Source organism: Letharia columbiana, assembly GCF_014066305.1.
Source record: "Letharia columbiana isolate WasteWater2 chromosome Unknown Sc0000003_s0, whole genome shotgun sequence".
In the NCBI taxonomy this organism is placed as follows: Eukaryota; Fungi; Ascomycota; class Lecanoromycetes; order Lecanorales; family Parmeliaceae; genus Letharia; species Letharia columbiana.
Genome location: NW_023501039.1, coordinates 467,170 through 492,563, shown reverse-complemented (window position 1 = coordinate 492,563; position 25,394 = coordinate 467,170). Strand labels below are relative to the sequence as shown.

Below are 25,394 nucleotides of genomic sequence, written 5' to 3'. Positions count from 1 at the left end.
CCACACAGACCTCCATAACGTACATATGACGTGTGTCATTGGGAATATGTCGCTCATAACGCTCCTCAACGCCATCGACACAAAATATATTACAAAGTGGTATCATTATCTATTCATCCATCCCCAAGAATCGAATGCTATGTCTTCGAAAAGTTCTTCCTCGATATCCACACCCCGTCCTTTCCTAAACCCATATATCCACTACCATCCTTGCCCACATCTCCAATCCTCCCATCTACGCTTTGTGCACCGGTCCCAACACCATAGACCTGACTCAACTCGACGTTTTTTCGATAATCTCTTTTCTTCTTCTGCTTCATTTCCATGCTGCCATTTACCCCATTTATCTGCTTCTCCGTTTTGCCGCCTCCGCCCCCAAATATTTTCTTCCATCCTTTCTTCTCCCGCGTTATACCATCGCCGGTCTTGGCTCTTGGGAGTGCGTCCATGCTTCCTTTTCCCCTTCCAACGGCAAAAGGTGGAGGTGGGCTAGACTCACCTCCACGATTCTCCGTGGCTATATAAGCGCGGTTGAAGAAAGCGCCCGCCGAGGCTGTTGCTGGAGTGCCTGGTTCGGTCTTGGTGCCCGGATGCGGCGGAGAGGGTGGAGGAGTTGAAGCTAAGAAATCGAGGAGAGCTTGTGATGAGGCAGGGTTCAAGTAAAACGGTGTGTTATTTGTGGCGGTGGTCTTGTACTTGGGATTGGACTCAGGAGGATAGTCTTTGGAGGCTTCTCGGGAATGGTTGCTGGTTGTGGGTGCTGTTGTGTTTTGGAATTGAGATGGAGCAGCTGGGGCAAAGCGAGAGGGTGGAGGAACCTTTGGAGACGTTATGGTTGCATCACTGGTTTTCGGCGAGCGCACTGTAGCTATTGGAGGTGGCGTCGCACCTTGCTCAGCTCTCGAGGATGTTATAGAGGGCGAGGGAGATGAGCCTGCCGTAGATGCGGAGGGAGGTTCGGGAGTCCGATGGGCTGGGTGGATTCCCAGTTCAGATTCAGCGGAAGCGGTATGTGCCCGAGCCACTAGACTAATCGCTGAGTCATTCTGGTGTAATTGGTTTGGAGTCGGAGATCTTTTGGTCTCAGGCGACGATAATCGGTTGGGGTATGGAGAGCTTATAACGGTCTGGGCGCCAGAAAATGTAGGTGTAATGGATCGTGTATTAGGGTTGTAGAGTAGAGAACTTGATCGTTTTGGTGGTACCATGCCTTCTGTCTGCCGTTGCGATAGATCAGGATTTGAGTGCGTGAAGGCGTCGTGGCTTTTGTAATGGCGAAGAGGAAGATCGTTCGCATTTTTTGTAGCAAACCTGGTGTGTCGAGCTTTCTGGAGCAACGGATGTGCAGTATTTACATTTCCTTCCGAGTCGTCGAGCGCCGCAACAGGTTTAGCATAACGAGCCATTGGTGGCAATTCTGTCCTAGCGGGTGACCCTATTTGTTGAGAGGGGCCAGCTGGTACAGCACTGTCCAGAGATGGTGTTCGAGAATGCCCTGGTAGCCATGCGGAGCCAGCTGGCATTGCACGGTCGAGGGAGGTTGTCCGAGAATGCGCTGGGAAAGCCGGTACCCCATAAGAACTCTGAGTGGGGACATTTTTTCCCGCTCTGGTGTAGACTGGACTATCCCCACGGTCAGGGGGAAAATCGCTGGTTTTCATTGGCGATGTTGGACTTGCAGAATAAGTCGACATACTCATGGCTTGAGCTTTTCGAGTCGAGGGAGAACGTGCGACGATAGGACTGGAGGGGCGATTTTTCGGCGTAGGTTCGCCAGAAGGACTTTGTATTGGCAGATTGGTGCTGGAAAGCGCGTTTTCATCGTTTCGTTGAAACGAAGGCTTCATGCGGAGAAGCGAACGGGCTTGCTCAGTGATTGATCTCCTTCTCGAAGCCGATCGTTCTGGGACTGGAGGTCTGGATGCCGCTGCCATCCCGGCCATTACTTGAGCTGGAGTCTTAAAGTGCACCACAGCATTGGGACTTTTGGCGCGTGGCTCCGTCTCCTCGTTTTCGCTTTGAAAATGGTCGTTCGGCGGTGACGGAGTCTGAGCTGACCTCACCGGTTCCGCGCTTCTGACCGTCCTAGTAGGCTCTGGACTTCTGACAGGTCTCAGCGTTTGTGAACTTTTGGTTGATAAATCTGGAACAGGACTTCTGGCCGATCTCACCGGGTCTGGGCTTTTTGTTGACCTTATCGGTTCTGGACTTCTCGCCGTCCTTGTTGGCTCTGGGCTTCGGACGGGTCTCAACGTTTGTGAAGTCTTCGTAGACAAGCCCGGTTGCTGACCTCGCGCAGTCATTGATGGTTCAGGACTTCGTGACGGCACGACAGGATTTGGACTTCTAGCTCTCGGCGCAAGATCACGCCTCATGGCTGGACTGGCTAGCCCTGCTTGTGTCTGTTCCATCCGAGGAGAGGATGTGGCGGACTCATTCACTGAGGTCTTAATAAATCTTTGGGATGAAGCTGTGCGAGCAGCAGGATCAGGACCTGTCGGCAATGTCTTCAATGGCGATCTAGGGGGAGTTGCTGTATGCTGTGGACTCTCAGCGCGTGGCTCGACATTGTACCTGCCGTTGACCGGCCTCGAAGGAGGCACCTGGCTCTGTTAGCTAAAGTAGACGCATTCTTGTCGGAAATTAGCTTGCCAGATTCTTTCGACTTGCAGCACCTGCTCTTCTTTGCATCTCTGCAACAATGGTCCCCAGTTGAACGAGAGCCTTTCGCAGATGTCCCCCTTTTGATTGTAGAGTCAAAAAAGCCCTCGTCCATCCCTCGGTATTCCCGATCATGGCTAGGTATACAGAGTCGTGTTCTTCTGTTCGATCCTCCCACTGCTTGTCGACTCTCGTCATGTATTTTGCAAGCTCCCTTGTCGCATCTAGGCCCTTTTGTACATCTTTCAGAGCATCGTTCATAGCTGCTGCTGTTCGGTCTATTATATGTTCGATCTTCTCGTTACCTTCGACAATCGCTACACGGAAAGGCCGATCTGCGAGCATCTGATCGAAGACTTGGCCATGCTCCAGTGGGAGTTTGAGGTATCGTATGCGCTCATTGATGTCGTTCTGGGCTAGATCAAAGTCTTCGGTGGTCCGCTCGAGGAAGCCGTCGACTTCATCGACGTGTGTCTGTAGGATCTTGAGAACCTCCTCATCTGATTTGGCCAAGCCCTGCTGCAGAAGATGCATCCCAAATGAGATCTGAGCTACAAGTTTCCACAGCGGATGGAACTTTTCTCCCGGTTTTTGCTTCCAACGTCCCGCAACTGTGCGCTCGTATTCTTGCTGTTCCAGCAGCATCTTCCGCCTCGTCACCGAATCTGCCTTGGAGTATCGATCTGGCACCTCTGGCTCGTCATCGTTCATGGTCTCGTTCATAGATTCCTCAAAGGCGCCTTGCATTGTAGGCACCGGATGCACGGGGGGCGCGGTATCAAACTCGCTTTCGGAACCACTCTCCATATCCTCTTCTGCCATGGTGACAGGTATGTCCCACGCACTGCTCTCCCTCCCCTCTTCTATTGTAGATATTACCATTATGTATGTCTTGCTTGCCTCGGTGTCACACGGGCGGATCTATGATGTTTCAAATGCAGGGAAGCAAAGCGCGGACCACTCGTTTTTGTCGGATTGTGGGGGTGGAAGGGTAGGGCGTCGGGTCCTCCTTCTGTGGGTGTGGTGTCAGTCGCTGGAACCGCATCGCTGAAAATAGCCCATGTGGAGAAGCGGTCCAATGCAAAAGGCAACGCGTAAGAGCAAGAAGCGATGTGAAGCGATGTGCAGGTACTCTAGAATGAGCTTTATAAGGAGGGCGAGGGAAGACAGCTGTTCGCTCGCAAGGTCATCACATGATGATGAGAAGATTGAAGCGGTGTCTGTAATTAATCGTCAATGCAATTTCATAAAATTTGACGAGCCGTCTATCCAAAGGTGACCAAATGAATAGACTTATTAGGGAAGGGCCTGCCTGGCAAGGGTCCTTGCTACGCCCTCGGGAGCATTGACTTAGCACTTGTCATTCAAAGCTTCCAAGCTCATACTAAACCTACTAGTGGGAATGATTTGTGTTTCCAAATCTGCCCCTGTCAGCCTGACACGAAATATCTCTCTCATACAATACCCGTGACGGTCAATCTCATCTTGGGTGGTAGATAACCCATCTATATTGGCGAAAAAGCGCGTGCCAACGTCTTTTACCACGTTAACAGCTAGCGAAACCACGTATCAAAATACTATCGGCTTTATTTAGCATTTCTTCAAGAATACGAAGGTGCTTGAGAATACGGGCTTTGGCGGTGAGCATTTATACACGACCAGCACAAAATGAAAAAGCTATTACGGATGAAGTTGCATCATGCATAACTAGAGGGAGCGTATCACAGTACGGCGAAGATTAAGTTTATTGGCCGTCGATTGCGATCAGATCAGATCATCAAAACATTCTACCAAAATGGCATTTGATGCGAAACCTCTTCTTCCCCTTCCATCCCAGGCGCAGCTTCGCGAAGCTTTTGTCGGCAAGGAATTGGAACATGTGCCCACGCCGGCCGCGGTCCTGGATAAGGCCGTCGTGAAAAGGAATTGCCTCCAAATGTTGAAGGCGTGTGAAGCTCTCCAGGTCGGATTCCGGCCTCATGTCAAGACCCACAAGGTATACGTCCGCACTTTCTTGTCTTTGTGTACAATTTCCATCCACTGAGGAACAGATTCTTCAATCCATGCGCTGTTTCAATGTGGGATCTGTCGCGCAAGTGGCTAATGTTAATGGGCTTGAGCATGTCTACGTATGCAATGTGCCTATCGAAATCTGTCCATTGTGTGCCTCAAATACAGCTTCGTCGATCTGCTCGAACACAATAGCCGCGATAACAGTCTTCCGACAAGTCCGCTGTGGTATGGAAAACTTATGTAGAAGTCAATTACGAAGCCATTCAACGTGATAGACTTTCCGAGAAAACGGCGGTAGAAGACATGAAGAAGAATGAATGGATCTGCATCTCCTTGGGTCATTCGCCGCTGTGTATCCATCGACGTCTTTTTTGCCATTCATCTAGTTCTAAAGCTAATCGATCAATACTAAGACCGTGGAAGTCGCCCAACTGCAGCTTGGCGACGGAATCAATGATGTCAAAGTAATTGTTTCAACGGTGGCAGAGGCCGAGCATCTGTCTGACTTCCTCTTGACAAGTCGAGAATCGCGGCGAAGTGTCAACGTAAGTACTGTAACAGGTTCTCCAAGCGCATTTTCGGATTCTGAAGGGTCATGCCAGATACTCTACGGTATCCCCTTACCTCCTTCTCAAATCGAACGGTTAGCGCACTTGGGCAAGAAGATTGGAAGCGAAAGCATAAGCGTCCTTGTGGACAACAAATCCCAGCTTCAGGCCGCTAGAGCATTCAGGGATATGGCAGGTTTTCCACTTAAAGTGTTTATCAAAATTGATACGGGTTATCATCGAGCAGGAGTGGTGGTCGGAACCGAAAAATTCAATTGCCTCATCATCGACATTCTCGACGACGAGTCTCGCGGGACTGTGGAACTCCTGGGCTTCTACAGTCATGCTGGCCACTCATATGGAGGTGACTCTGCGCTTGGCGCAATGGAACTCCTCATCGTCGAGCTTGAAGGACTAGAGAAAGCGGCAAACTATGCTTCAAAAGCTCGCGATCACGCGCCAATGAGCCAGAAATACGTCCTTTCAGTGGGAGCCACCCCAACGGCGACGTCTATAGAGAACATGCTTGAAAGATCCGCTCAAGCAGAATCTCCAATGGGAGGAGAGATAGCCAAGTTGAAGAAGGTAATTGAACGTGTCAAAGCCACTCATGCCATTGAAATACATGCTGGAGTCTATCCGTTCCTAGACATGCAACAACTGGCCACGCAAGCTAGTCCCTCGGCTGTACCTGCCAATCCGAAATACGACAATTCGGGCCTGTCGACCGCGGACATTGCATTGACCGTCATGGCTGAAGTTGCAAGCGTGTACGAAAGTCGTGACAGTCCGGAAGCGCTGATGGCAGCTGGATCGTTGGCGCTGGGACGTGACCCTTGCAAATCGTACAACGGATGGGGCATCGTCAGTGACTGGGGTATGTCTACGAACAATTTTGAAGGGAGGTCTGGTACGTCATGCTTCCGAGGAAATTCTTCCCCATTCATGCTATCTTATGAGTCGTCAGACATGTTTAAAGAGTGTTCTGCTCCTAAGACATGTCTCGCGACTCAGAATGCCTCCCAAAAGAGTAATGCTAACTCCGAGATCATCAAGGTTGGCAGGTTGGACGCATCAGTCAGGAACATGGTATATTGATAAAAGATTCACAGCGTGAAAGCCATGAGCTGGCAGAGTTGAAGATCGGCCAAAAGGTAAGGGTGTGGCCCAACCACGCTTGTGTGGCTGGCGCGGGCTTTGGGTGGTATCTGGTTGTTGATTCAAGCCTGCCTGAAGAAAGGCGAGACCAAGTTGTGGATGTCTGGGTCAGATGTCGAGGGTGGTGATGGCGCGACGGCAAGCATGAGCATGGTTGGGGTGAAATATGACGCTTCGAGAAATTGACATTGATTACTTTCGTCAGATGCTATTATTTCCTCGAGCCTCTGCTGTGCTTGTTCCAACCCTTATCTAAGTCGTCTTTTTCTACTTCTTTTGGCCCGGCTTCTCTTCTTTCGACCGCTTCGATTGACCACTCCACTCGTTTGATCTGAGCCTCCGGTCTTATGACCTTGCGAACACCATGTTCCTTCGCCCCCACCGACGTCTTACCGTGCTTGGATCTCTCAATCTACTGCCGATACCTCCCCACCTCTGCTCATCAAAAAACCCCCCGTGTCCACCTCAGACACGTACGCTCGGCCATACGAATACGCTAAAGTCACGGAGTCCCACTTCAACCCTCCTCAACTTGATTTTCACTTCTCCGGTCCGGTCTATGTCTTTGCTGAATTTGTCGATTCATGTGATGTAGGCCTGCTGGGCGTGTGATAATAATCTACCGACGACCCTACGGAGGTGTCGGCCAGAAACCAGGTAACCCTATAACCTACCTCTTGTGCCTTTTGTTATCGTGTCTTTGCCGATCAAGCTGGGCCGATCGTTGCTAGCAATCAGTAAACTTTCCAACCTCCAGGAGTCCAAGATGGCAAAAGAAAGAATGAAGAATGGTTGTTTTTAGGCAGGCTTTTGATTGGTTGACAAGCGAGACGACTTGGCGTGGGGAAGTGATGGTCCGAGGTCCCCCTCCCAGCGGGAAGGACCAAACCAGTGGGCGCAGGAACGGCAGTCTTCCGTCAGCCCCATTCAAGCTCGTCGACTGCACCTCACCCAACGCAGGACACTTTCCATTCAAGAAGAAGAAGAAGAAGAAGAAGAAGAAGATGGAGCAGAGTGCAGAATACCCTGCAGATGCCACGAGACGAGTGACGCACATTTGCCACAGTGTCAACCAAGTGCCGACAGGAGAGAATGCACCCCGCCATTTCCAAGTCGTTTTCTGCCCGATCACATCCTCCCGGGCTGCAGCAAAATGCAGGCTTGGCATGCCACCCTCCATGATACATTTCGATGTTTTTTGCCATCCTCGGAGATGGTAGATCTGGATATACCGAAAGTACCTACTGGATCAGATGCTTTGCGCAGGCACTACGGGTAAATGTAATACAGTATCAGTAATCAAGGCTCGGACCAATCTACTTTTAACAAAATGGAAAGTCAGGGGTGCTGATAAGGACTTTGCTTCGGATCCACTTTTATTATTGGAAAAGACGTTCGAGATAAGGGAAGCCAAGGGTTTAGCGGGTCCACGGGTTTTGGACATGCCAAACGTCTTATCAAAGTAATCAATCTTTTTTGACTGCCAAATCCCAATCCTCCTATCGCTTCAGCTCAGCCACCGCTGATCTAGGCCCCAGAGACTTTGATAAGGAGTCCATCGTCGTCAATTGGTGGTATATCCACGATGATATGTATGCTGACATCTATCCCCCCCCGTGCTGCTCACGGCTTGCACTACACAGGCTCTGCATCACACGAGTTTGGTTCTTTGTGCGCCCCCCACATGCATCTCCGCGCTGTCAAATACCTACCTTAAACATTGCCACCTGGTACTCCCAAAGACGCCGCGTGGATAGATCTGGCCGACTGTCAGATCGCCCTGTGGCTTCAAATATCCCTTATCAGGACGGCCGAATGCCAAATTCTAACCTCAAAGTTGAATCCCTACGAGCCAATCCCTAGTCTGTCTTGTCTACAGATCTTCCATTTCTTTTCCTAATCCGCGGACATATCGTCACTTTCTGGGGAGTGACAGGTGATAAACCCGGAGAAAGCAGATCTTTCTGCCCATCTTTAAAGCATCTAACCCTCCATTATCTCGGTCTTTTCTCTTGTACAAATACTTTGCCTTTCCACAAAGGAACCTTCCTCCCCAAAAATTCTTCGGATTCTGTTCTACTTCTACCCTTCCATAGCCAAGGGTCTTAACAAACTTGAAAACCCACGATAATGTATGATATCACAACGTTATGGAGGGCCCCAGTGGTCAATCCCGTCAACCGGAAAGCTCGCTCGATTCCCGGGCTCAACCCCATTAATATGTATGGTCGTGTGTTCACATTTGCTTGGTTTGGATTCTTTGTAGCATTCTGGAGCTGGGTATGACCTCCAAACTTCAGTCCCTCTTGGGAAATGCCTGCTAATGATTCCCTAGTATGCCTTTCCACCACTCGTACGTTTGCCACGCACACTCAATCTCCTGAAGAGCCGCAAGCAATCTAACATTCTCTCAGTTGACGCTTACCATCGGGAAAGACTTGAAGCTCACTCAAGTCGACATTGCCAACTCTAATATTATCGCGCTCGTTGCTACGTAAGATAAGCTGCAAGATTACGTTGGCGGTACGTGGCTGATACCTCTTAGTCTCCTTGTCCGACTAGTTGCTGGTCCGATGTGCGATCTCTATGGCCCTCGATACACATTTGCAGCTTGTCTGCTGGCTGGCTCCATACCCACTGTGCTTGCAGGTGCGGTCACCAACGCCAAAGGTCTCTTGGCTCTCCGTTTCTTCGTCGGTATCCTCGGCGGTAGCTTTGTGCCTTGCCAAGTATGGTCGACTGGGTTCTTCGACAAGAACGTCGTTGGCACGGGCAACTCTTTCACTGCAGGCTTCGGCAATGCTGGAGGCGGTGTCACATACTTTTTGATGCCCGCCATCTTCGACTCGCTGGTCCACCAGTCAGGCCTGACTCCCCACAAGGCATGGCGAGTGGCTTTCATCGTCCCGTTCATTGTTATCGTCGCCGTCACCGTCACGTTATTGTTGGTATGCCCCGACACCCCAACAGGAAAATGGAGCGAGCGCCACCTCGCCGCCCAGCAGAATCTGGCTGAACATGGCATCACCGGTGATGTTGTCGAAATTCCAGGAGAAATCACTGCCGACAAGTCGTCTTCCCGTGAGTCAGGCTCTCCGACCCGGGATCCCGACGCAAAAATCGAATACGACGCCACCGGCGAGCGCAAGGGTAGCTCTGACCATGAAGCTCAAATTGGCGAACAGCAGATGCTCGATGTCGCCCGCGGTGAAATCGTCCGCAAACCCACCTGGAAGGAAGCAATGCCCGTCGTTTTCTCCCTACAAACCCTCGTCACCTGCGGATGCTACTTCTGTACCTTCGGCGCCGAATTGTCCATCAACTCCATCCTCGGCGCCTACTACCTCAAGAACTTCAAAGCTCTCGGTCAGACCGGCTCCGGCCGCTGGGCCGCCATGTTCGGTCTCCTGAACGTCGCATGTCGCCCCCTTGGCGGTCTCCTCTCCGACGCCATATACGCCCGTACCGGCGTTTGGGGCAAGAAATACCTCATCCACACCTACTCCATCATCACCGGCGTGTTCCAAATCGCCATCGGTCTCACCAACAGCCAGCACAAGAGCACCATGTTCGGCCTCATCGCCGGCATGGCCTTCTTCCTCGAGGGCGCCAACGGCGCCATCTTCGGCCTCGTGCCGCACGTCCACCCCTTCGCCAACGGCATCGTCTCCGGCTGCACCGGCGGTATCGGCAACCTGGGTGGCATCATCTTCGCCATCATCTTCCGCTACCAAGGCACCGATTACGAAAAGACCATTTGGGTCATCGGCATCATCACCATCTGCATCAACCTGTCCTTGAGCTGGATCCGGCCGATCCCGAAAGGGCAGATCGGTGGGAATTAGGGTGCTGTATTGGATGGGGACGGGGAAGGCGTATTTGCACTGATGGTTTTCTGTTGCCGCGCTCGCTTCACGTGCAACTTGTACAGTAGTAGTATAGTCATACCTACCGTGTTTGCTTGGCAGTATCGTCTATACCGAGATACTTGTGTTGGCAACATGTTAACGTTGTTGGAAAGCTAAGCTCTAAAGGGGTAGTAGATTTTTTTCAATTGGCGTATCATCTTCTAGCGCGATATTAAGCACGGCGGTTTGGACATAAGTACCTTACCTGCAAAACTATAAGACTGTCTTGGGGCGAATTCTCAATCATAAGAGTTCCTTTCTTTCATCTGGACGTCATGGGGAAGAAGACTAAGAATACATATTGTAACCGGGTTTTCGTTATTCTGACTCGCTTTTCCGCAAACATCACGGTCCTCACTTACACCTCTTCTCCACTATCCCCGGCCCGTGTTCCTCATACTCCTTCTTTGAAATCCACAACTGATGGAACGTCCCCAGACTCGCCAGGATGCTCCCTCCGATCCAACTGCCGAATTTCCTTTCCACCATTTGCCCGGATGCAACCATACGCACCCTGACCCCGGGGTGCGCGGCCTGCAGTTCCTGCTGCAAGCGATCGGTGAATCCTGCGTACCAACTGGAGGCTCCGGTGATGACAATGTTTCCTAAAAGGTGTGGGCGAAGGTCTACGTCGACTTGTGATAGAGAAGATGAGATGAGTGCGGTGATAGTCTGACCTGGAGAGGGTGGAGGGTTGTTGGCGTCCGAGAGAGCCATTTTGTGGTCGAAGATGCCTTCGATTGCGCGATACCGGTCGAGGGCAGGGAACATCTGGTTCCAACCATCAGGCATCTCGAACGGCTTGCCTGGGTGTTGTTTCGCTACGTCGATATTCGTACCCCCTTGCGGTGAATGCCCACCGAGTCTTCCTGGTCCCGTCCAGACATTGACGACGCTTTCTTTGAACTCTGTAAGCACGCGTTCTTCTTGAAAATGCCGGAACGAGGGATGGGGTTCTGTTCCCGTAGCGAAGGTACGATATGTAGCTTGTGCCGCGGCACCAGCGTCGACAGCCGTCTTGGAGGTTATCAGGTAGTGTGGCGTTATGGGAATGGGTGGTTGAGAGGATGCGAAGAGAAGCCGCAGCTGATTGGAGACGAAGTTACCGGCCAAGGGGGAGCGAGTGACAGCTTTTTTGAGGATGAGACCGTCGTGAACGGGTGTGATGGAGATGGTGGAAGCACCCATATCGACGACGAGGGCTGTGGGTTTGCCAGAGGCGAAGCTACTACTTGTTAGCAGTGGTGTTTGGACACGAGAGGTGGGAGACAAACGCAGCTAAGACACCGTTCCTGGCAAGCCAGAAGGCGGGACAGCCCCAATTCTCCATGGCTACTTCTATGCCTTTTTCTCGATCTTTGCCTGCGTTCCAGCCGGTTTCGGTCATGAGTAGCGGGTTCTCGCCCAGTGGTTTTTCTTGCTCTTCGACCCCTTCCATTGCGATGTCCTCGTTCGGGTCATTAAGACCATTAGATGCGAGTGGTGTAGGCTTTGTGTTCGTGAGTCGTGATGTGATTGTGTATTCCCATAGATTTGCGGCCGTGTCCCAATCCTCCACAGTGCCCTCCTTTGACATCACATTGCTGATCGATATCCTGGGTAACGGTATGTTTATCGAGTTGTCGCCGAAGAGTTTCTTAGCATGCTTGGGTGTGGATTCCGATGGGATTAGGCCGTAGTAGGAAGGTACAATAGATTTTGGGACATCTTCCCCAGCAAAGCCGGCTCGTGTCGTCGAGTACCCAGGGTCAAGGACAAGGGCGGATATTTCATCTGGGTAGATTAAGTCAGTAGCGAAGAAGTAATATGGGCATATATGCTCTGTGACATACCTCCTCCATACTCATTGGCATCGGGAGGCTTGGTCGACGCCTGGCCTGTAGCCATGGCCGAGTGAGGTTCTGCGTTGATCAGTGACCTGAACATTGTTTGGATTAAGCAAATGAGGAGCTGGTGGAGCAATTGTTGTGCCCGCTTGAGGGATACAGTCCAATGTGCAGGTTGATTCGAAAGGGGAAGGTACGAGGAATGAGTACATAGAGAAGGGGTTCTTGACTCACCAGTTCTGCAGTTGCGCGAGGTTGGTAAGGTCTTGAGGAGAGGGTGATCAAATTGAAAGAGTTGCAGGTGCCTTTACAAGGTTGCGGCCGCTTGGCTTGTTCCTGCAGCGGGCGATCGACGGCAGGGTTCCTTCACAGGCTGAGAGCCTGAGACACCAAGAGCTCTCGTGACTTCCAACTCTGGTCCAGGCCACGCGATTTACGTCCAGCAATATGTCATGAATCTACTACAGTATGCCGGGAGGCTTTATTCTCTCGATACCCTCGATACCAGGTTCACATCCTTATCCAAGACTCCTCCTTCACGCATTGATCCCGCAAGACCCTCACCAGATGAGGCATCCTACAAGAAAGGCAGAAGCGGAGCCGATGAGCTAGCTAAGGGGGCATCTCCACCGCGATGGAGGTCTCCTGAATTCATATACCATGGCTTGGTCGTCTTCCTAGCTGTTCCGCTTATGTTCAAAACGGCCTACGATGCCTCTAAGCGTAAGGATGCATTCGCTTCCCTTGGAGCTCCGCAGACTGATGTGGTCGGTACAGCTTCTCACCAGAATTACAACAAATTTTCTCCTCTGCTATCTCCTGGCTGGATCCCAGGCCGCAAAATTGATAATTCAGATCAGCAGTATGCAACTTTTAGAGACAACGTACCATACCTCTTCATCGTTATGGCACTACACCCCATTCTACGGAGACTCTTCGATTCCATCTACAGTACAGCGTTCACTCCCTCCTCAAGATCCCTACCGAATGGCAGTGAATCGCCAGCTGGCTCAGCCTCAGAATCCCTCACGGCCGACGGGCGAATGAATCAACGGATCTCCTTTGACGTGGGCTTCAGTGTCTTATTCCTGCTCGCTCTGCATGGCTTCTCGGCAATAAAGGTGTTACTGATACTATACATCAACTACACTCTCGCAACGCGGCTGAAGAAAGAATACGTGCCCGTAGCCACGTGGTTCTTCAATATTGGTATCTTGTTCGCCAACGAACTTGGCAAGGGCTATCCGTACAGCGACATTGCAAGCATCATTCTCCCCTGGTCCGCTTCTTTGGAGAAACAAGATGAGCAAGATCCAAAAGGTAATTGGGGCACCGTCCTTGACAGCTACGGGGGATTGGTTCCAAGATGGGAGATTCTCTTCAACGTAACAGTTCTACGACTGATCAGCTTTAACTTTGATTACGTCTGGAGTTCCAATCGAGGAGCTAGTAGCCCAGTCGAGGTTCGTGAATCTAGGACCAAATGATAGCTTTAAATTCGTACTGACCGCCACAAGAAGAAACAGCTCGATCCTGCAAATCTGTCAGAGAGGGACAGGGTCGACCTCCCGGCAAAACCTCAAGACTACTCTTTTCGCAACTACCTTGCTTATGCTTTGTACTCGCCTCTCTATCTCGCAGGACCAATTTTGACTTTTAACGATTATATTTCACAACAGCGATATACCCCTCGAAGCATTACTCGAAGTAGGAATCTGCTTTATGGTATCAGGTTTTTTATTGCGCTTCTGTCCATGGAGGTCATGATTCACTTCATATATGTTGTAGCAATTTCTAAAGCGCAGCCAGAATGGCAGGTATACACGCCGCTCCAGCTGAGCATGTTGGGCTACTTTAATCTTCACCACATATGGTTGAAGCTTTTACTACCCTGGCGCTTCTTCCGACTCTGGGCATTGCTTGACGGCATCGATCCTCCCGAGAATGTCGTGCGCTGCATGTCCGACAACTACTCCACTTTCGCGTTCTGGAGAGGATGGCATCGTAGTTTCAATAGATGGATCATTCGCTACATTTATATCCCAATGGGCGGGAGTGGAGGACCAGGAACCCGCGGAATCTGGGGTCAAATAAGAGGAATAGTCAACCTTTTGGCCGTTTTCACCTTCGTGGCAATGTGGCATGATATTCAGCTAAAATTATTGCTGTGGGGATGGCTGATCTCGCTCTTCGTTCTCCCGGAAACCTTGGCCGGCTTCCTGTTCCCAAAGCAAAAGTGGAAGGATCACAAGGAAGTGTACCGATTGATATGCGGAGTGGGAGCTGTTGGGAACATTATGATGATGATGTCGGCCAACCTTGTGGGTTTTGCTGTAGGTCTTGATGGACTTAAAGGATTGGTGCAGGGTATTGTCGGGTCTTACTCAGGTAACACCTCGTCTATTGAGAACCGTTTCAGGTCCGCAACGCTGACTTTAGATCCAGGCTTGGTATTTCTAGGATTCGCTTGCGCGGCTCTTTTCACAGGGGCGCAAGTTATGTTCGAGCTTAGGGAAGAGGAGCTACGGCATGGAATCCACATGAAGTGCTAGCACAGACTGATACATATGTGTCCAATGTACTTGTACCACTCTGTTGTAACTCAGGAGTAGCTGTTCCAAGAATAGATTGAAAAGAAGGTCGGTTCACCACTGTCATAGGAGCATGCGTCGTCAGCTATCCCTACTCCTCGCTCCCTTGTACCTTATCGTCGTCAGGCCTGAGGTACAGAAAATTCCCATGTTTTGATTGCTGACTTCCTCCCTGGCTGGCGTTTGTTGCCGCAGACACCATCTAGTGTCCCAAATCACCTTACACTCTAACCACGGCCACCAGGCCACCACAAATGATTTAGTACCGTAGCGTACTTCACCTAGATCTCTGGAGGATTGGCAGCCAGTAAGGCCTAGAGCCATCTCGAGCTAACAACGTGGTCAGATTATAGAGCTGTGATGATTACACATTGCACGTCGAAGTCCGAAAACCACTCGCTCGTCTAGCCATCGATAAGAGCCAGCCAATCGTAAAGGATGTTGATAGTCTTCTTTGGGCTCAAGGAAGAGTGAAAAGCGCAAGGATCAGCCTCGGCGCTACACGAAACACTTACGATGGCATCTACCGACCGAGCTGTCCTCCCGTCAGGCTGGGTAGTACTGAGGTACTCGGACGTTAAACCAAGATAAAGCTTGAACGGACAAGGCTGTAGAGACTAACAGAACTGAATCACTTTCACATCTTCAACTTTTCCAGGTCCTGCTTTCCATCAGTCTCCAGTCCTAAGCAGTCCTCGCCACGGCTGAGGGAGACGCGGTAAGCCCATGCAGACATTTGGAGAAGGACCATTGTCACGCTTCTGTCTGCGCTCCTTTCCCATTAATGCAACCGTATGAGCACGATTTGAAGTGAGCGGACCGGCCATCAGGCCAGGAAGCGGGCTGAATCGCCCAAATCCTACCTCTCACGCCTATCTCGCCAGAGCCTCCCAGCACTTCTGTGGTCTGATAGCCCCTTGGCTCTCTGAAGCTAAGCGTGATGATCGTGTTTTGAGGTCACCTTCATCTGATGTGTGCCGTTAACGCTGAAGATTCGTCGCGCACCTCACTTCCCTGTCACCATGCTTCTCAAAATTGTTGGCTTGTTTCGATTTTTCTGCTACTGTGTCCCTCATTTGAGGTCTTTGGCAGGTTGAGGTCATCGTGCGTCTGGCGAGTACTATTGACGTGGAATTGCACACCTCACCTTCCTACCATCATGGATATCAATAATCATCTTTTGTTTCGAATTCTCCGCAATTGTGTCCCTTGACCAAAGTCCTTGACAGATCAAGCATTCTTTTCCTCAACATACCTAGGAGAGAACCCTGCTCCTTTAGTAGTCATGTCCCCCTCGGCGGGTCTACATTCAATATTCAAAATCGGAAGATAACAGGCATGACCTCCAAACGAGGGCAAATTGTGTTGTGGACATATCTCGCTATCTTCATATGTCTCTTGGTTACATCATCTTGCATTAGCATATTTGCTTGTTCACCCATCGCAACAGCCTTCACGTCGCAGACTGTCGCCAAGGTCGCCAATCCTCGATCCATCAAGTGCTGGAACATTGAGTAAAAAGGTCTGATAACAAGACTACTCCATATCATCACGGAATGGTTTCCGTTACGCTGAGCTTCAGCGCTCGGTGCAGGGCTATGGGAACGGGGTGCCTCGCTAGTAGCGATATTGTGATCGAAATTGCGTGAGAAACGGAAGGCGCTGGTTTTCACGCCGCGTACCACTCTCAAAACACATCAAAATCGGTCTTCGGCTACCTAACCTAACACCCCGACCACCCACCCTACAGTAACATTTGAAGTAATCACGTGGGTGACAGAAATACCTGCACACCTCGAAATTAGAGATTTGATGATAATTTCACAACGAAGAGCCCTAGCAGAAAGGTTTTGCGTTGCGATTCAAAAATATCGACAACACTAATATATCGTTCCGGAGAGACTAATCCATAAAGACGGTATTCGTTAAGTTGTTCCAGCTGACAAGGTGAAGGAATTTCTTGGTCTGTGCAGGTATTTGCAGCGACCAGGGTAATCTAAATGTGTCATTTCCGTAAGACAACGTCATATCCGTAGAGAAGCTAAAATCTGGGAGACCAAGAAATCAGGAAACAAACACCACCATGTACATACTACTACGCAATGTGACATACCAGATCTAGGTACAAGATCTTGATACATGATGAGATCAATCGGTGCTCCATATGTCTTTGAGAAGACATGTCTGCCGCCTACCGCTCCGTCTCAAGGCCCCAAAGGACCACGTCTGGATCAGCGAAGATGTCCTCAACAGTGCAATGCACCGCTTTGCGCATGGCAGGATACCAAGACGGCATGTGGGTCTTGCGCCTGGTCCTCTGGAAGCACGGAAAAGAGCATCGAAGCGGCGCATGATGAATCTTGCGCAAGTTGGAGATGGTGGAGGTTTCGATCCGAGCGTGCTTCCTGGATTGGGAGCGCCAGAGCGTGCGGAGTGGAAATGGCAGAGCCCTACGCTCCTTCTACCACAGAGACCGGATGGTATATGGAAGCTGTCAAGTCCAATGGCTTGCTAATATGCTAATTACGAGCAGAAGCCGCGCCCCTACCATCTTGGCTGACGGACCCTCCCCCTATTGTGGCTGATAAGCGCGTCGAAAAAACCAAAAAAGACGAGGACATCGAAGGTGTCAAGAACGAAGAGGACCTCGAGCAGCGACATACACATCTTCGGCGCAAAGGCTTGCTGGTAAACCCCGGGTTCTTGGAAGACTTGAAGAAATGTAGGGATGTCGATGGTCTATACAATTGGGCTGCTGATTACGGCATCGACTTCCGGATGTTTCCCAAGCTCGTGTTTTCAAGCTTGTGCCATGCTGGACAGCCACTTCCGGTTCTATTACATGCACTGGAAGATGCGGCTCTGGGCACCCCTGGCAATTTGAATTTCCTACTGGATTGGCAACTACGAAAAGGGGAGCGCGAGGGACGACTACGGATAAGATTAAAATCTGATGACATGACTCTCCTGCAACAGTGGATGAGACGGCAATTGTACCTTGGCCTGAAGACCGAGAAGGACATCCTCGTATTCTTGAGATTCGTATCCCGTGTCAGTGATGCCGCCAGTGATGAATCTTTGAAGTGCAATTTCATAGCATCCATCGTTGAGGGCCTCCAAGCGAGTTCGGTATTTGGGTTCAAGGATTTGGGACCGGAGACACAGTCTAGACTCTTAGAGTCTATCACACGAGGACCATTGACACGCCAATCGCTGGATCTGGGATCCAGCTTGATTGAAGCTATGCAGCAATCGCAGCTGGAGGGCACAGATCAGAAGATCTCTGCGTTTATTGGCGGAGTTGTCCATGCGTGCGCTTCACTACGGGAACACCAAAAGCGGGAAACACGGTTTTTGGAGGTAATGCCGAGGGCTCTGGAGATGATAGGGGGACTCCCACAAGAACTAGCATGCTCGGTTATTTTGATCACGACCGAGGCTTTGACTAATGATCATATCCGTATGCCTGCTATTAAGGCTGGTACGATGCAGCTGCTTTACACATGGTGGTCTGCAATTTTTATGACAAACATTCTTAGTTTTGGCCGAAAGATTCCTCTCAAGACGCAGATTGAGCTTTTTCTGAGCACCCAGGAGCCGAAAGTAGCTGTTCCATACTTGCAGCAATTGGATGACCCAGAAAAGGCCCGTTTTATACTTCGCTACTGGGTCGGACCCAAAACGCGATCTGGTCGATCTCGAGCTCGGTATCTTTTCGATGGATTCTGTTCTACGAAGGGGACAGACTCGCCTTGGGTTAGCATGTTTCAAGCTGCACGCAAGTGTGCTCAAGAGTCCTCGGAACCGTTAGACGTCTGTATCAAACGAGTATTCAAGGTACTGCAGATGCTGCGCCAATCCGAGGCTATCATCGAGGTTATTAAGCAGGCCCGAAAGCTCCATGCTATCATTGATGAAAGCGACGTGGTGTACACGATCAGGGAGCATTCACGGGAACAGCCGCACCTAGCGGAGCGAATGTTCCACTTCTACCCAAGACTGCGACTCGAAAGGTGTCCCGAGCTTGCCGAGCGAATGATTCTAAACCCGAGGAGCCATCCAAGCACCGCGCTGTACTATATGCAGAGTCGCCGCTCGCGCTTCCCCGTGGACCGTGAAGGGGTTTCAAACTTCCGTATACAACTTCTAGACAGGATGGCGCTCGCCTACTCTACGGTGCTACATATAACTCCACGAATGGCGTTGAGGAAAGTGCACAAATGCTATACTCAGCATATGAAGGAACGTCTAGGGCCACCTTCAGTAATGATGGCACGAGCGCTTACTCGAGCCGGGCTTATCCGACCCCTTCAGGCAGGCCGATGGGTTAACACGACCCTAGTTCGATGGATCTTATCCGTTATTCGGTCTACGGAGAGTGCTGATGTGGCAGATCAAGTCGACGAAATAGTGTACAGGTGGCGTGCGGCTAATGCAAAGAAAATCCGAGCAGCTTCACTAGCCAATCGACGCGCTCGGTACTTTGCAATAGAACATTCTATGGACTTCCGTGTTCGGACCAAGTGGTCCAATCACTATCGAGGCGATGAAAAGATTTACACGCCTTTAAAGAACCCCCTCCAGCTCGATTGACAGGCAGCGTCGATGATGCTAGAAGACCAGTAATGCCTTACCGGCTAGACCTACCAATGGAACCTGTGCGTCCTCTGGCGGATCTTATAGTTCGATCCTGGGTTAAATGGAGCCCGTAACTTCTCAGAATCTCAAAGACAAGCTCTAACAACACTGGCTGATTCTTTTTTAAGACCTGTGCACATTCAGGTCCTTTTGTGCATGTAGGCTATGAGTTTAGATTTTGGAGTAATGACTGGTGGATCGACTCCGCGAAGGGGAGCAAGTGGAAATAGGTGGCACTTCTCCAATTCGTAAGATTCCACAGGGAAAAGGAGCGCGGCCGCACGCGACTAGGATATCGAGATCTAGATCGCTCTTGCCTTTGCACGAAACCCGTGAACCACACCTCCATCTCTGTGATCGTCAAGTGACTGACGTCCGGTAGATTATACAATAGAATTGTCGAGATTCCTCCTGCAAAGCGCTGCCCCTGTCGGTAATATACGTTGTACAATAGTCCCGTGGTGTGGTTACCAATCATTGGAACGATCGAGCCGCAATCGGATGCCTTCTCCCGTTACATCAGAGGCTTCGTTGTTTCATCTCTAGAGCTGCATCTAGGCATGGCAGGAGGATCGCTGTGTGTCTTGAAGTACTAATGTTTCAAGACATCAATTACGAGATGTAGGATACATTATCACGACCCTTCCCCCATCAGAGTTCATCAATTTGTTAGTTTTGTTCACGCAGGATGGAATGGGGATCTTGGATCAAGGGCTATCCAGTATGACACGATCAACTTCCTTATTTCACTTACAATCCTGAAAACCCTCGGCACGGGCGTTCCTGGAATTCTGTCGGAGGAAGTCAGAGAATCTCCGTTGGAGGTGTGGACTCCAATTCCAACATCACGGGTGCAGCCCCACTAGAAATGATCAGAAGTCCTTTTGACAGCATACCTGACCCTTTTCGCTCAGGGGCTGGCAATATTCGACGTGACAACATTGAATTTTGCCAATCGGTACACCGCCAGCGCCACAGTACGAGCAGCCGGAAGTGTTGAAACAATTTTACGCACCATCACAACGGTAAGCCGAAGTGGTATAAGTTCTCTGGGATGAAAGGCGCTAAAGCGTCGCAGGAGTTACTTATAACGTCTCACTCCAGGCGTTACAGCACTTTTGCAAATCACGCGTTTCACAAATTCTACCTACAGTAGTTCGTCTCATCCCCTGGCTATGGTGTTCCTACTGACTTCAGTACTTAGCTTCGCCCAACATCACATCGGCTTCACCGTCCTCATCCGCTTCACCACCCTTATTTCCAACAACCCATGCATCTAAGCATAGCGTTGGCGTCATTACGGGAGGCGTGGTTGGCGACGCCAGAACAGCCTTTCGTATTTCTGTGGCCGCCGTAATAGTCGAAGTTGAATTCAATGGACGAAACTTACCACTGCGTCCGAAATAGCAAAGGGCCTCATCGAGTAGACCCCAACGTGCTGGAGATGCATGAGGACGCTCGTCCAATCGAGCTCACTTATTTGGCCTTACAGGAGCTGAACGAGCAGAGCTTGCAGGAGATGGAGCAGCCAGGACCGCTTGTAGAACTCCATGCGCACGAGCCTTCGGAGATACAGCTCAACAAAGACTACCGTGGAAACGGAATCTTCAAGCCAGAGATTCTGCTGTTGTTAAGCCAATTACGAAATGGAGACCAGGACCAGTCCGTCTGAAGGTATCCTCAGCTCTCCGACAGCACGACACCCATGCGATAGGTCTTGTCTTTTGCACCATCACGCCGAGGAGGGGATTAGTTGATGTCGCATTTCGCCGCATTAGCCTTTTCTTTTGTCGTTCTCTTGTTTACCCTTTCTCGATACGTGTACACCCCTTCAGATCGGGTTCGGCAGTGTCCGCGGGTTTGGCACAGCAACTTCGCCGGAGTCTGGCGGCGACCAGTCGTCCCCTCACGAACGACTGCCTGATAGGCACGCATACTCTAACGACGTTACATTCTCTTCGCCGCCTTGTGATAATCTCGCCGAAGTATAATGATGTCAGACTGTCACGTACGTACGATCCATACGAATTTCGAGAAGCGAAAGTTCCGGCGTGGCTCTTCCTCGAACCATTCGCGGCCGTGCAGTCTTGAACTGCTTTGAGAAGCGGCCAGCGAGTACCGAGAGCTCCGGTTGATCTGCATTCCTCATTCCCCTCAAGTGGAAAAGAGACAAAACATCGAAATTCTATACAGCGGCTTCCCAAAGCCAGAGGGTCCGACGCTGGATCATTGAAAGTAGTATGAGTAGTACCTCAACCCTAAGACTTCCAGGAACCATCCGACTGGATTTTTCTCGCAGACGAAGTTCCTTGTGTGATGATGGTTACACTTTGGAGTCTAGACCTTTGAAGGATCCCACCTCGCCGGTCGTTGATCTTCCCTGCCTTGCATGAATTCCTTCTGTTGTCAGCTGTGGCCGTTCCACCGCATCCCGTCAAATTGTCTTGGAAGAGTAGTGAAGTGACTAGCATGCATTCATGGTGATCAAAATGAAACTTTTCTCTGCAAAACATCTCGGCCATGCAGTTACACAGCTTTGAGAAACGGGCATCTCGCAACAATAACCCAGCTCGTACCCGTGAGCTCTCGGAGTGGACACATGTTGATCTGCATTCCTCAACCAATTCTCTGCAATACATCTCGACCGTCGAGAACAGCTTTGAGGAGCAGGGTGTGCTGTGTCGCAAGAACGTGTGATCGGTCGGCAATTCCGCAGTGCGAGAGGCTGACAGCTCCATTTCAGCTATTGAAGCAGTCGGAAGCAGTCGGACCCAGGTTAGCTGCAGAGTTGTCTTGAAACACAGCAACTTGGACCTGCATCGGAGGAAGCTCCTGCGCAACTTTGACGATTGAAGTAGTCGGATCCGTTTCCCGTATGAAATAATTCATGGGCAAATGACTGCGATGCTTACTCCCGAGAGTACAGAGATTAGTATAGTAATTTTTACGCCCAGCTAATAGTAGGCCTGATTCTCATGTCGTCTGTCCCCTGTCCAGTTCGTAGAGAATACAACAAAATCAAAAAAATGTATCGTATTGATGAATCCAAGGCTGAATCTATATCAAGAACGTCGTGCCGTTGAGAGAAACCCCTCTGGAAACCATACCCTAGATTACTTACACCTTGAGGACTTACCTTAGTGGTTATTGGTTTTTATACGCTATCTGTACTGGCGAACGGGAGTCCTGACGTAACTCCGGATATATGCGGGGGGCTCGAGTCTTTGTCCAACTGCCGGATTGCCGGAGTGAGCATCACATCTTCGGGACGTTAACACAAAATACAGCAACTTCAATAAGTACATGCATCAAGAAAGTGCATCACTCACACCGTTCGTGAGCAGCCCCGCAATCGCATCAAGAAACAGTTTCCGCTTCGTTCCGACCCCACCAGCTCCCCCTCTCACAAAGTCCCCAATGTCTGCTTCAATACTCCCCTCATTTTCATTCTCAACCACTCTGGTCTCCGCCAACCCTTTCTCCCATCACACACCATGACCCACCCTGCCCCGGAAAGCGCCCCAGGGCAGAAACCTTTCACCATAGCCATCTGCGGCGGCGGTATAGCCGGGCTCGCCCTCGCTATTGGTCTCCTCCGCCGCAACGTCCCCTTCCACGTCTACGAATCCGCGCATGCCTTTTCCGAAATCGGCGCCGGCGTCGCCTTCGGGCCGAACTCCCAGCGCGCCATGAGCCTGATTGACCCGAAGATCAAAGAAGGCTACGGCAAGAGGGCGACGAGCAACGGGTATGAGGAGAAGAAGGCGGTGTGGTTTGATTTTCACGCGGGAATGGACTGTGGCATCGGGAAGGCGGGGGAGAAGGTGGGCACGGTGATCGCGGCGGACCCTGGGAACGGCTGTATACACCGAGCGCATTTCTTGGATGAGCTGGTGGCGCTGGTGCCGCGTGAGAATGCCACGTTTGGGAAGAGAGTCGTGGAGGTTGAAGAGCTGGAGGATGGAGTGCGCTTGCACTTTGCGGACGGCGGAACAGCCGAGGCGAGCGCGGCGGTGGGCTGCGACGGCGTCAAAAGCAACTTGCGACATGCAGTTTTGGGCAAGGAGGATGGAGCCGCACATCCGGAGTTCACGGGGAAGTATGCGTACAGGGGATTGATACCGATGGAGAAAGCCGTGAGCTTGCTGGGCGACGAGTTGGCTCGAAACAGCGTCATGTGGCTCGGGAACCACGGACACGTCTTGACGTTCCCGATCGAAAAAGGGGAGATCATGAATGTGGTCGCCTTCCACGCGAAAAAGGACGGGAAATGGGAGGATGAGAAGTGGGTCCTGCCCATGGATCGGCAAACCATGGAAGCCGATTTCCAGGACTGGGGCGAGAGCGTGAAGAAAATCCTAAGTCTGATGGAGAAGCCGGACCTGTGGGCTCTATTCGACTACCCTCCCGCAAAGACCTATTTCAAAGGCCGGACGTGCCTCATCGGAGACGCCGCGCACGCGTCCACGCCCCATCAGGGCGCGGGCGCCGGCATGGCCATGGAGGACGCGTACGTGCTGTCGAATCTGCTCGGAGCCGTGCAGCGATCCTCCGACATCGAAACCGCGTTCCGTGCATACGACGCTGTGAGGCGGCCCCGGACGCAGAAGCTCGTGACGACGAGTCGGGATGCCGGGGAGCTGTACGAGCTGGAGAAGGAGGGGGTGTGGGACGATGCGGATAAATTGAGAGAGAATCTGGGTACGAGGTATAAGTGGGTATGGGAGAAGAAGTTGGAGGAAGATTTGGCGGAGGCGATGGGCATATTGGGTGGCAAGGTGTGATTGGTGTAGGTATTAGATTTATTGGATAAATCCTCGAAAAATGAGGATACGACCGGTGAAAGGAAATGCCTCCATTCTAAGCGTTATCCCGTCTGGTTTTCTCGAAGCCCCATAATCGTACGAAAAGAACAAAGGCGACCAGGACCCACGGCTGCCATTACCTTTCCGGGGGCCCCGGTAGCCAGGCACCCAAAGACCAAGCGGATAACCGTCTTCGAGCGTCTACCTACCTACCTACCTACCCAAAAGCCCCCCGTCCATATCTACATCCCTCGCCCCTCACTCCGCCCTCGCCCACCGCACCGCACCGCACCGCACCGCACCGCTCGCCGCCTCCCTCCGGACCACGACGTCTCCCACAGCTCGCAAGCTTCCCGCGCACTCCGAAAGCGGTCCGGCCACGCCTCTTCCATCACGGTCTTCGTTCCCCTTCCGCCTCCATCTGCATCCCGGGATCTTTCCCTTTCCCCGCCGACGATCGAAACCCACCCGCTTCGTGTGATGCTCGAACGAGGAAACCGTCGTCCGGCGGAAGATGTGTTTTTTGGGGGGGGGGGGGCGGGTGGGATGGTACGTGCTAGAGGGATTTTTTGACTCCGCGGTGTGGACTGGAGAGCCTTGGGTCGGGCGGAGAGAGGATGTGGGGTTGGACGTGTTGGGGGCCGAGGTCGCTCTTGGCTTCGTCCATGGCATTCATGAAGAGGGCGGCCGACACCGCGTGTGGATGCGTGTCGAGTGGTGAAAGGGGGGCGTTTCCAATCTGGGGGGCCGAGACGGCCTCGGGTCCCACGGTGTTGGCGACTCCGACTCGATCGCACTTGAGATCCTTTGTCGAGGAGAGATGGGAGCGTCGGTGCGGTGGAGATGGAATGACATCTTTCGTTATTTTGCGCCCTGGTCGCAGAAAGCTACGAGGCTTCGCTCGAACGTAGGAGTATAGGAGGCCATGACGGTCTTCGACTGGGGGTTCCCATACTTTGCGCTCGAGCCGAGAACAGCGTCGAGGGACCAACCCGCCATCGGATCTGCAGAACTTTTCTGCATCCAGCCGCTCGTCTCGTGGTCGAGGTGCGTGTCATATGGCTCAAGACGAGTAAGCCCCGATGATGACGTTATCAGGGACGTACCATTTACGGATTGGGAGAGCTGAATCCCCCCGAGTGAGATCCGGAAGGCAGCAAGACGCCGTTCTTCCTCATCCTGTCCGTACACACACGTCCGGATGGAGGTAGCATGAACAGATTACGCTCTCTATGGTCCAGCCGAG

The 25,394-nt window shown here is 51.4% G+C and overlaps 9 protein-coding genes across 9 annotated transcripts; 6 read left to right on the top strand and 3 right to left on the bottom strand.

The window, feature by feature from the left end:
* Positions 1-137: 137 nt before the first annotated feature.
* HO173_001606 (uncharacterized protein) lies at positions 138-2,375 on the bottom strand (the record flags this gene model as incomplete). The annotated part of the gene is made up of 1 exon (XM_037303545.1): positions 138-2,375. One exon carries the CDS (start codon positions 2,373-2,375, stop codon positions 138-140), a length of 2,238 nt encoding a protein of 745 aa, XP_037169267.1.
* A 268-nt stretch (positions 2,376-2,643) lies between these two features.
* Positions 2,644-3,543, bottom strand: HO173_001605 (uncharacterized protein; the record flags this gene model as incomplete). Its single annotated transcript, XM_037303544.1, has 1 exon — positions 2,644-3,543. One exon carries the CDS (start codon positions 3,541-3,543, stop codon positions 2,644-2,646), a length of 900 nt encoding a protein of 299 aa, XP_037169266.1.
* A 913-nt stretch (positions 3,544-4,456) lies between these two features.
* HO173_001604 (uncharacterized protein) lies at positions 4,457-6,508 on the top strand (the record flags this gene model as incomplete). Its single annotated transcript, XM_037303543.1, has 4 exons — positions 4,457-4,657; positions 5,088-5,219; positions 5,277-6,132; positions 6,279-6,508. 4 exons carry the CDS (start codon positions 4,457-4,459, stop codon positions 6,506-6,508), a joined length of 1,419 nt encoding a protein of 472 aa, XP_037169265.1.
* A 2,002-nt stretch (positions 6,509-8,510) lies between these two features.
* On the top strand, positions 8,511-10,225 carry HO173_001603 (uncharacterized protein; the record flags this gene model as incomplete). Its single annotated transcript, XM_037303542.1, has 4 exons — positions 8,511-8,660; positions 8,716-8,733; positions 8,795-8,874; positions 8,926-10,225. The coding sequence occupies 4 exons, from the start codon at positions 8,511-8,513 to the stop codon at positions 10,223-10,225; spliced, it is 1,548 nt and encodes a 515-aa protein (XP_037169264.1).
* A 417-nt stretch (positions 10,226-10,642) lies between these two features.
* Positions 10,643-12,214, bottom strand: HO173_001602 (uncharacterized protein; the record flags this gene model as incomplete). Its single annotated transcript, XM_037303541.1, has 3 exons — positions 10,643-11,513; positions 11,563-12,061; positions 12,121-12,214. The coding sequence occupies 3 exons, from the start codon at positions 12,212-12,214 to the stop codon at positions 10,643-10,645; spliced, it is 1,464 nt and encodes a 487-aa protein (XP_037169263.1).
* A 352-nt stretch (positions 12,215-12,566) lies between these two features.
* HO173_001601 (uncharacterized protein) lies at positions 12,567-14,666 on the top strand (the record flags this gene model as incomplete). The annotated part of the gene is made up of 3 exons (XM_037303540.1): positions 12,567-13,577; positions 13,632-14,502; positions 14,560-14,666. The coding sequence occupies 3 exons, from the start codon at positions 12,567-12,569 to the stop codon at positions 14,664-14,666; spliced, it is 1,989 nt and encodes a 662-aa protein (XP_037169262.1).
* A 2,203-nt stretch (positions 14,667-16,869) lies between these two features.
* Positions 16,870-19,298, top strand: HO173_001600 (uncharacterized protein; the record flags this gene model as incomplete). The annotated part of the gene is made up of 2 exons (XM_037303539.1): positions 16,870-17,185; positions 17,239-19,298. The coding sequence occupies 2 exons, from the start codon at positions 16,870-16,872 to the stop codon at positions 19,296-19,298; spliced, it is 2,376 nt and encodes a 791-aa protein (XP_037169261.1).
* Positions 19,299-20,718: 1,420 nt separating this feature from the next.
* Positions 20,719-21,015, top strand: HO173_001599 (uncharacterized protein; the record flags this gene model as incomplete). The annotated part of the gene is made up of 1 exon (XM_037303538.1): positions 20,719-21,015. One exon carries the CDS (start codon positions 20,719-20,721, stop codon positions 21,013-21,015), a length of 297 nt encoding a protein of 98 aa, XP_037169260.1.
* A 1,822-nt stretch (positions 21,016-22,837) lies between these two features.
* Positions 22,838-24,127, top strand: HO173_001598 (uncharacterized protein; the record flags this gene model as incomplete). The annotated part of the gene is made up of 1 exon (XM_037303537.1): positions 22,838-24,127. One exon carries the CDS (start codon positions 22,838-22,840, stop codon positions 24,125-24,127), a length of 1,290 nt encoding a protein of 429 aa, XP_037169259.1.
* Positions 24,128-25,394: the final 1,267 nt, after the last annotated feature.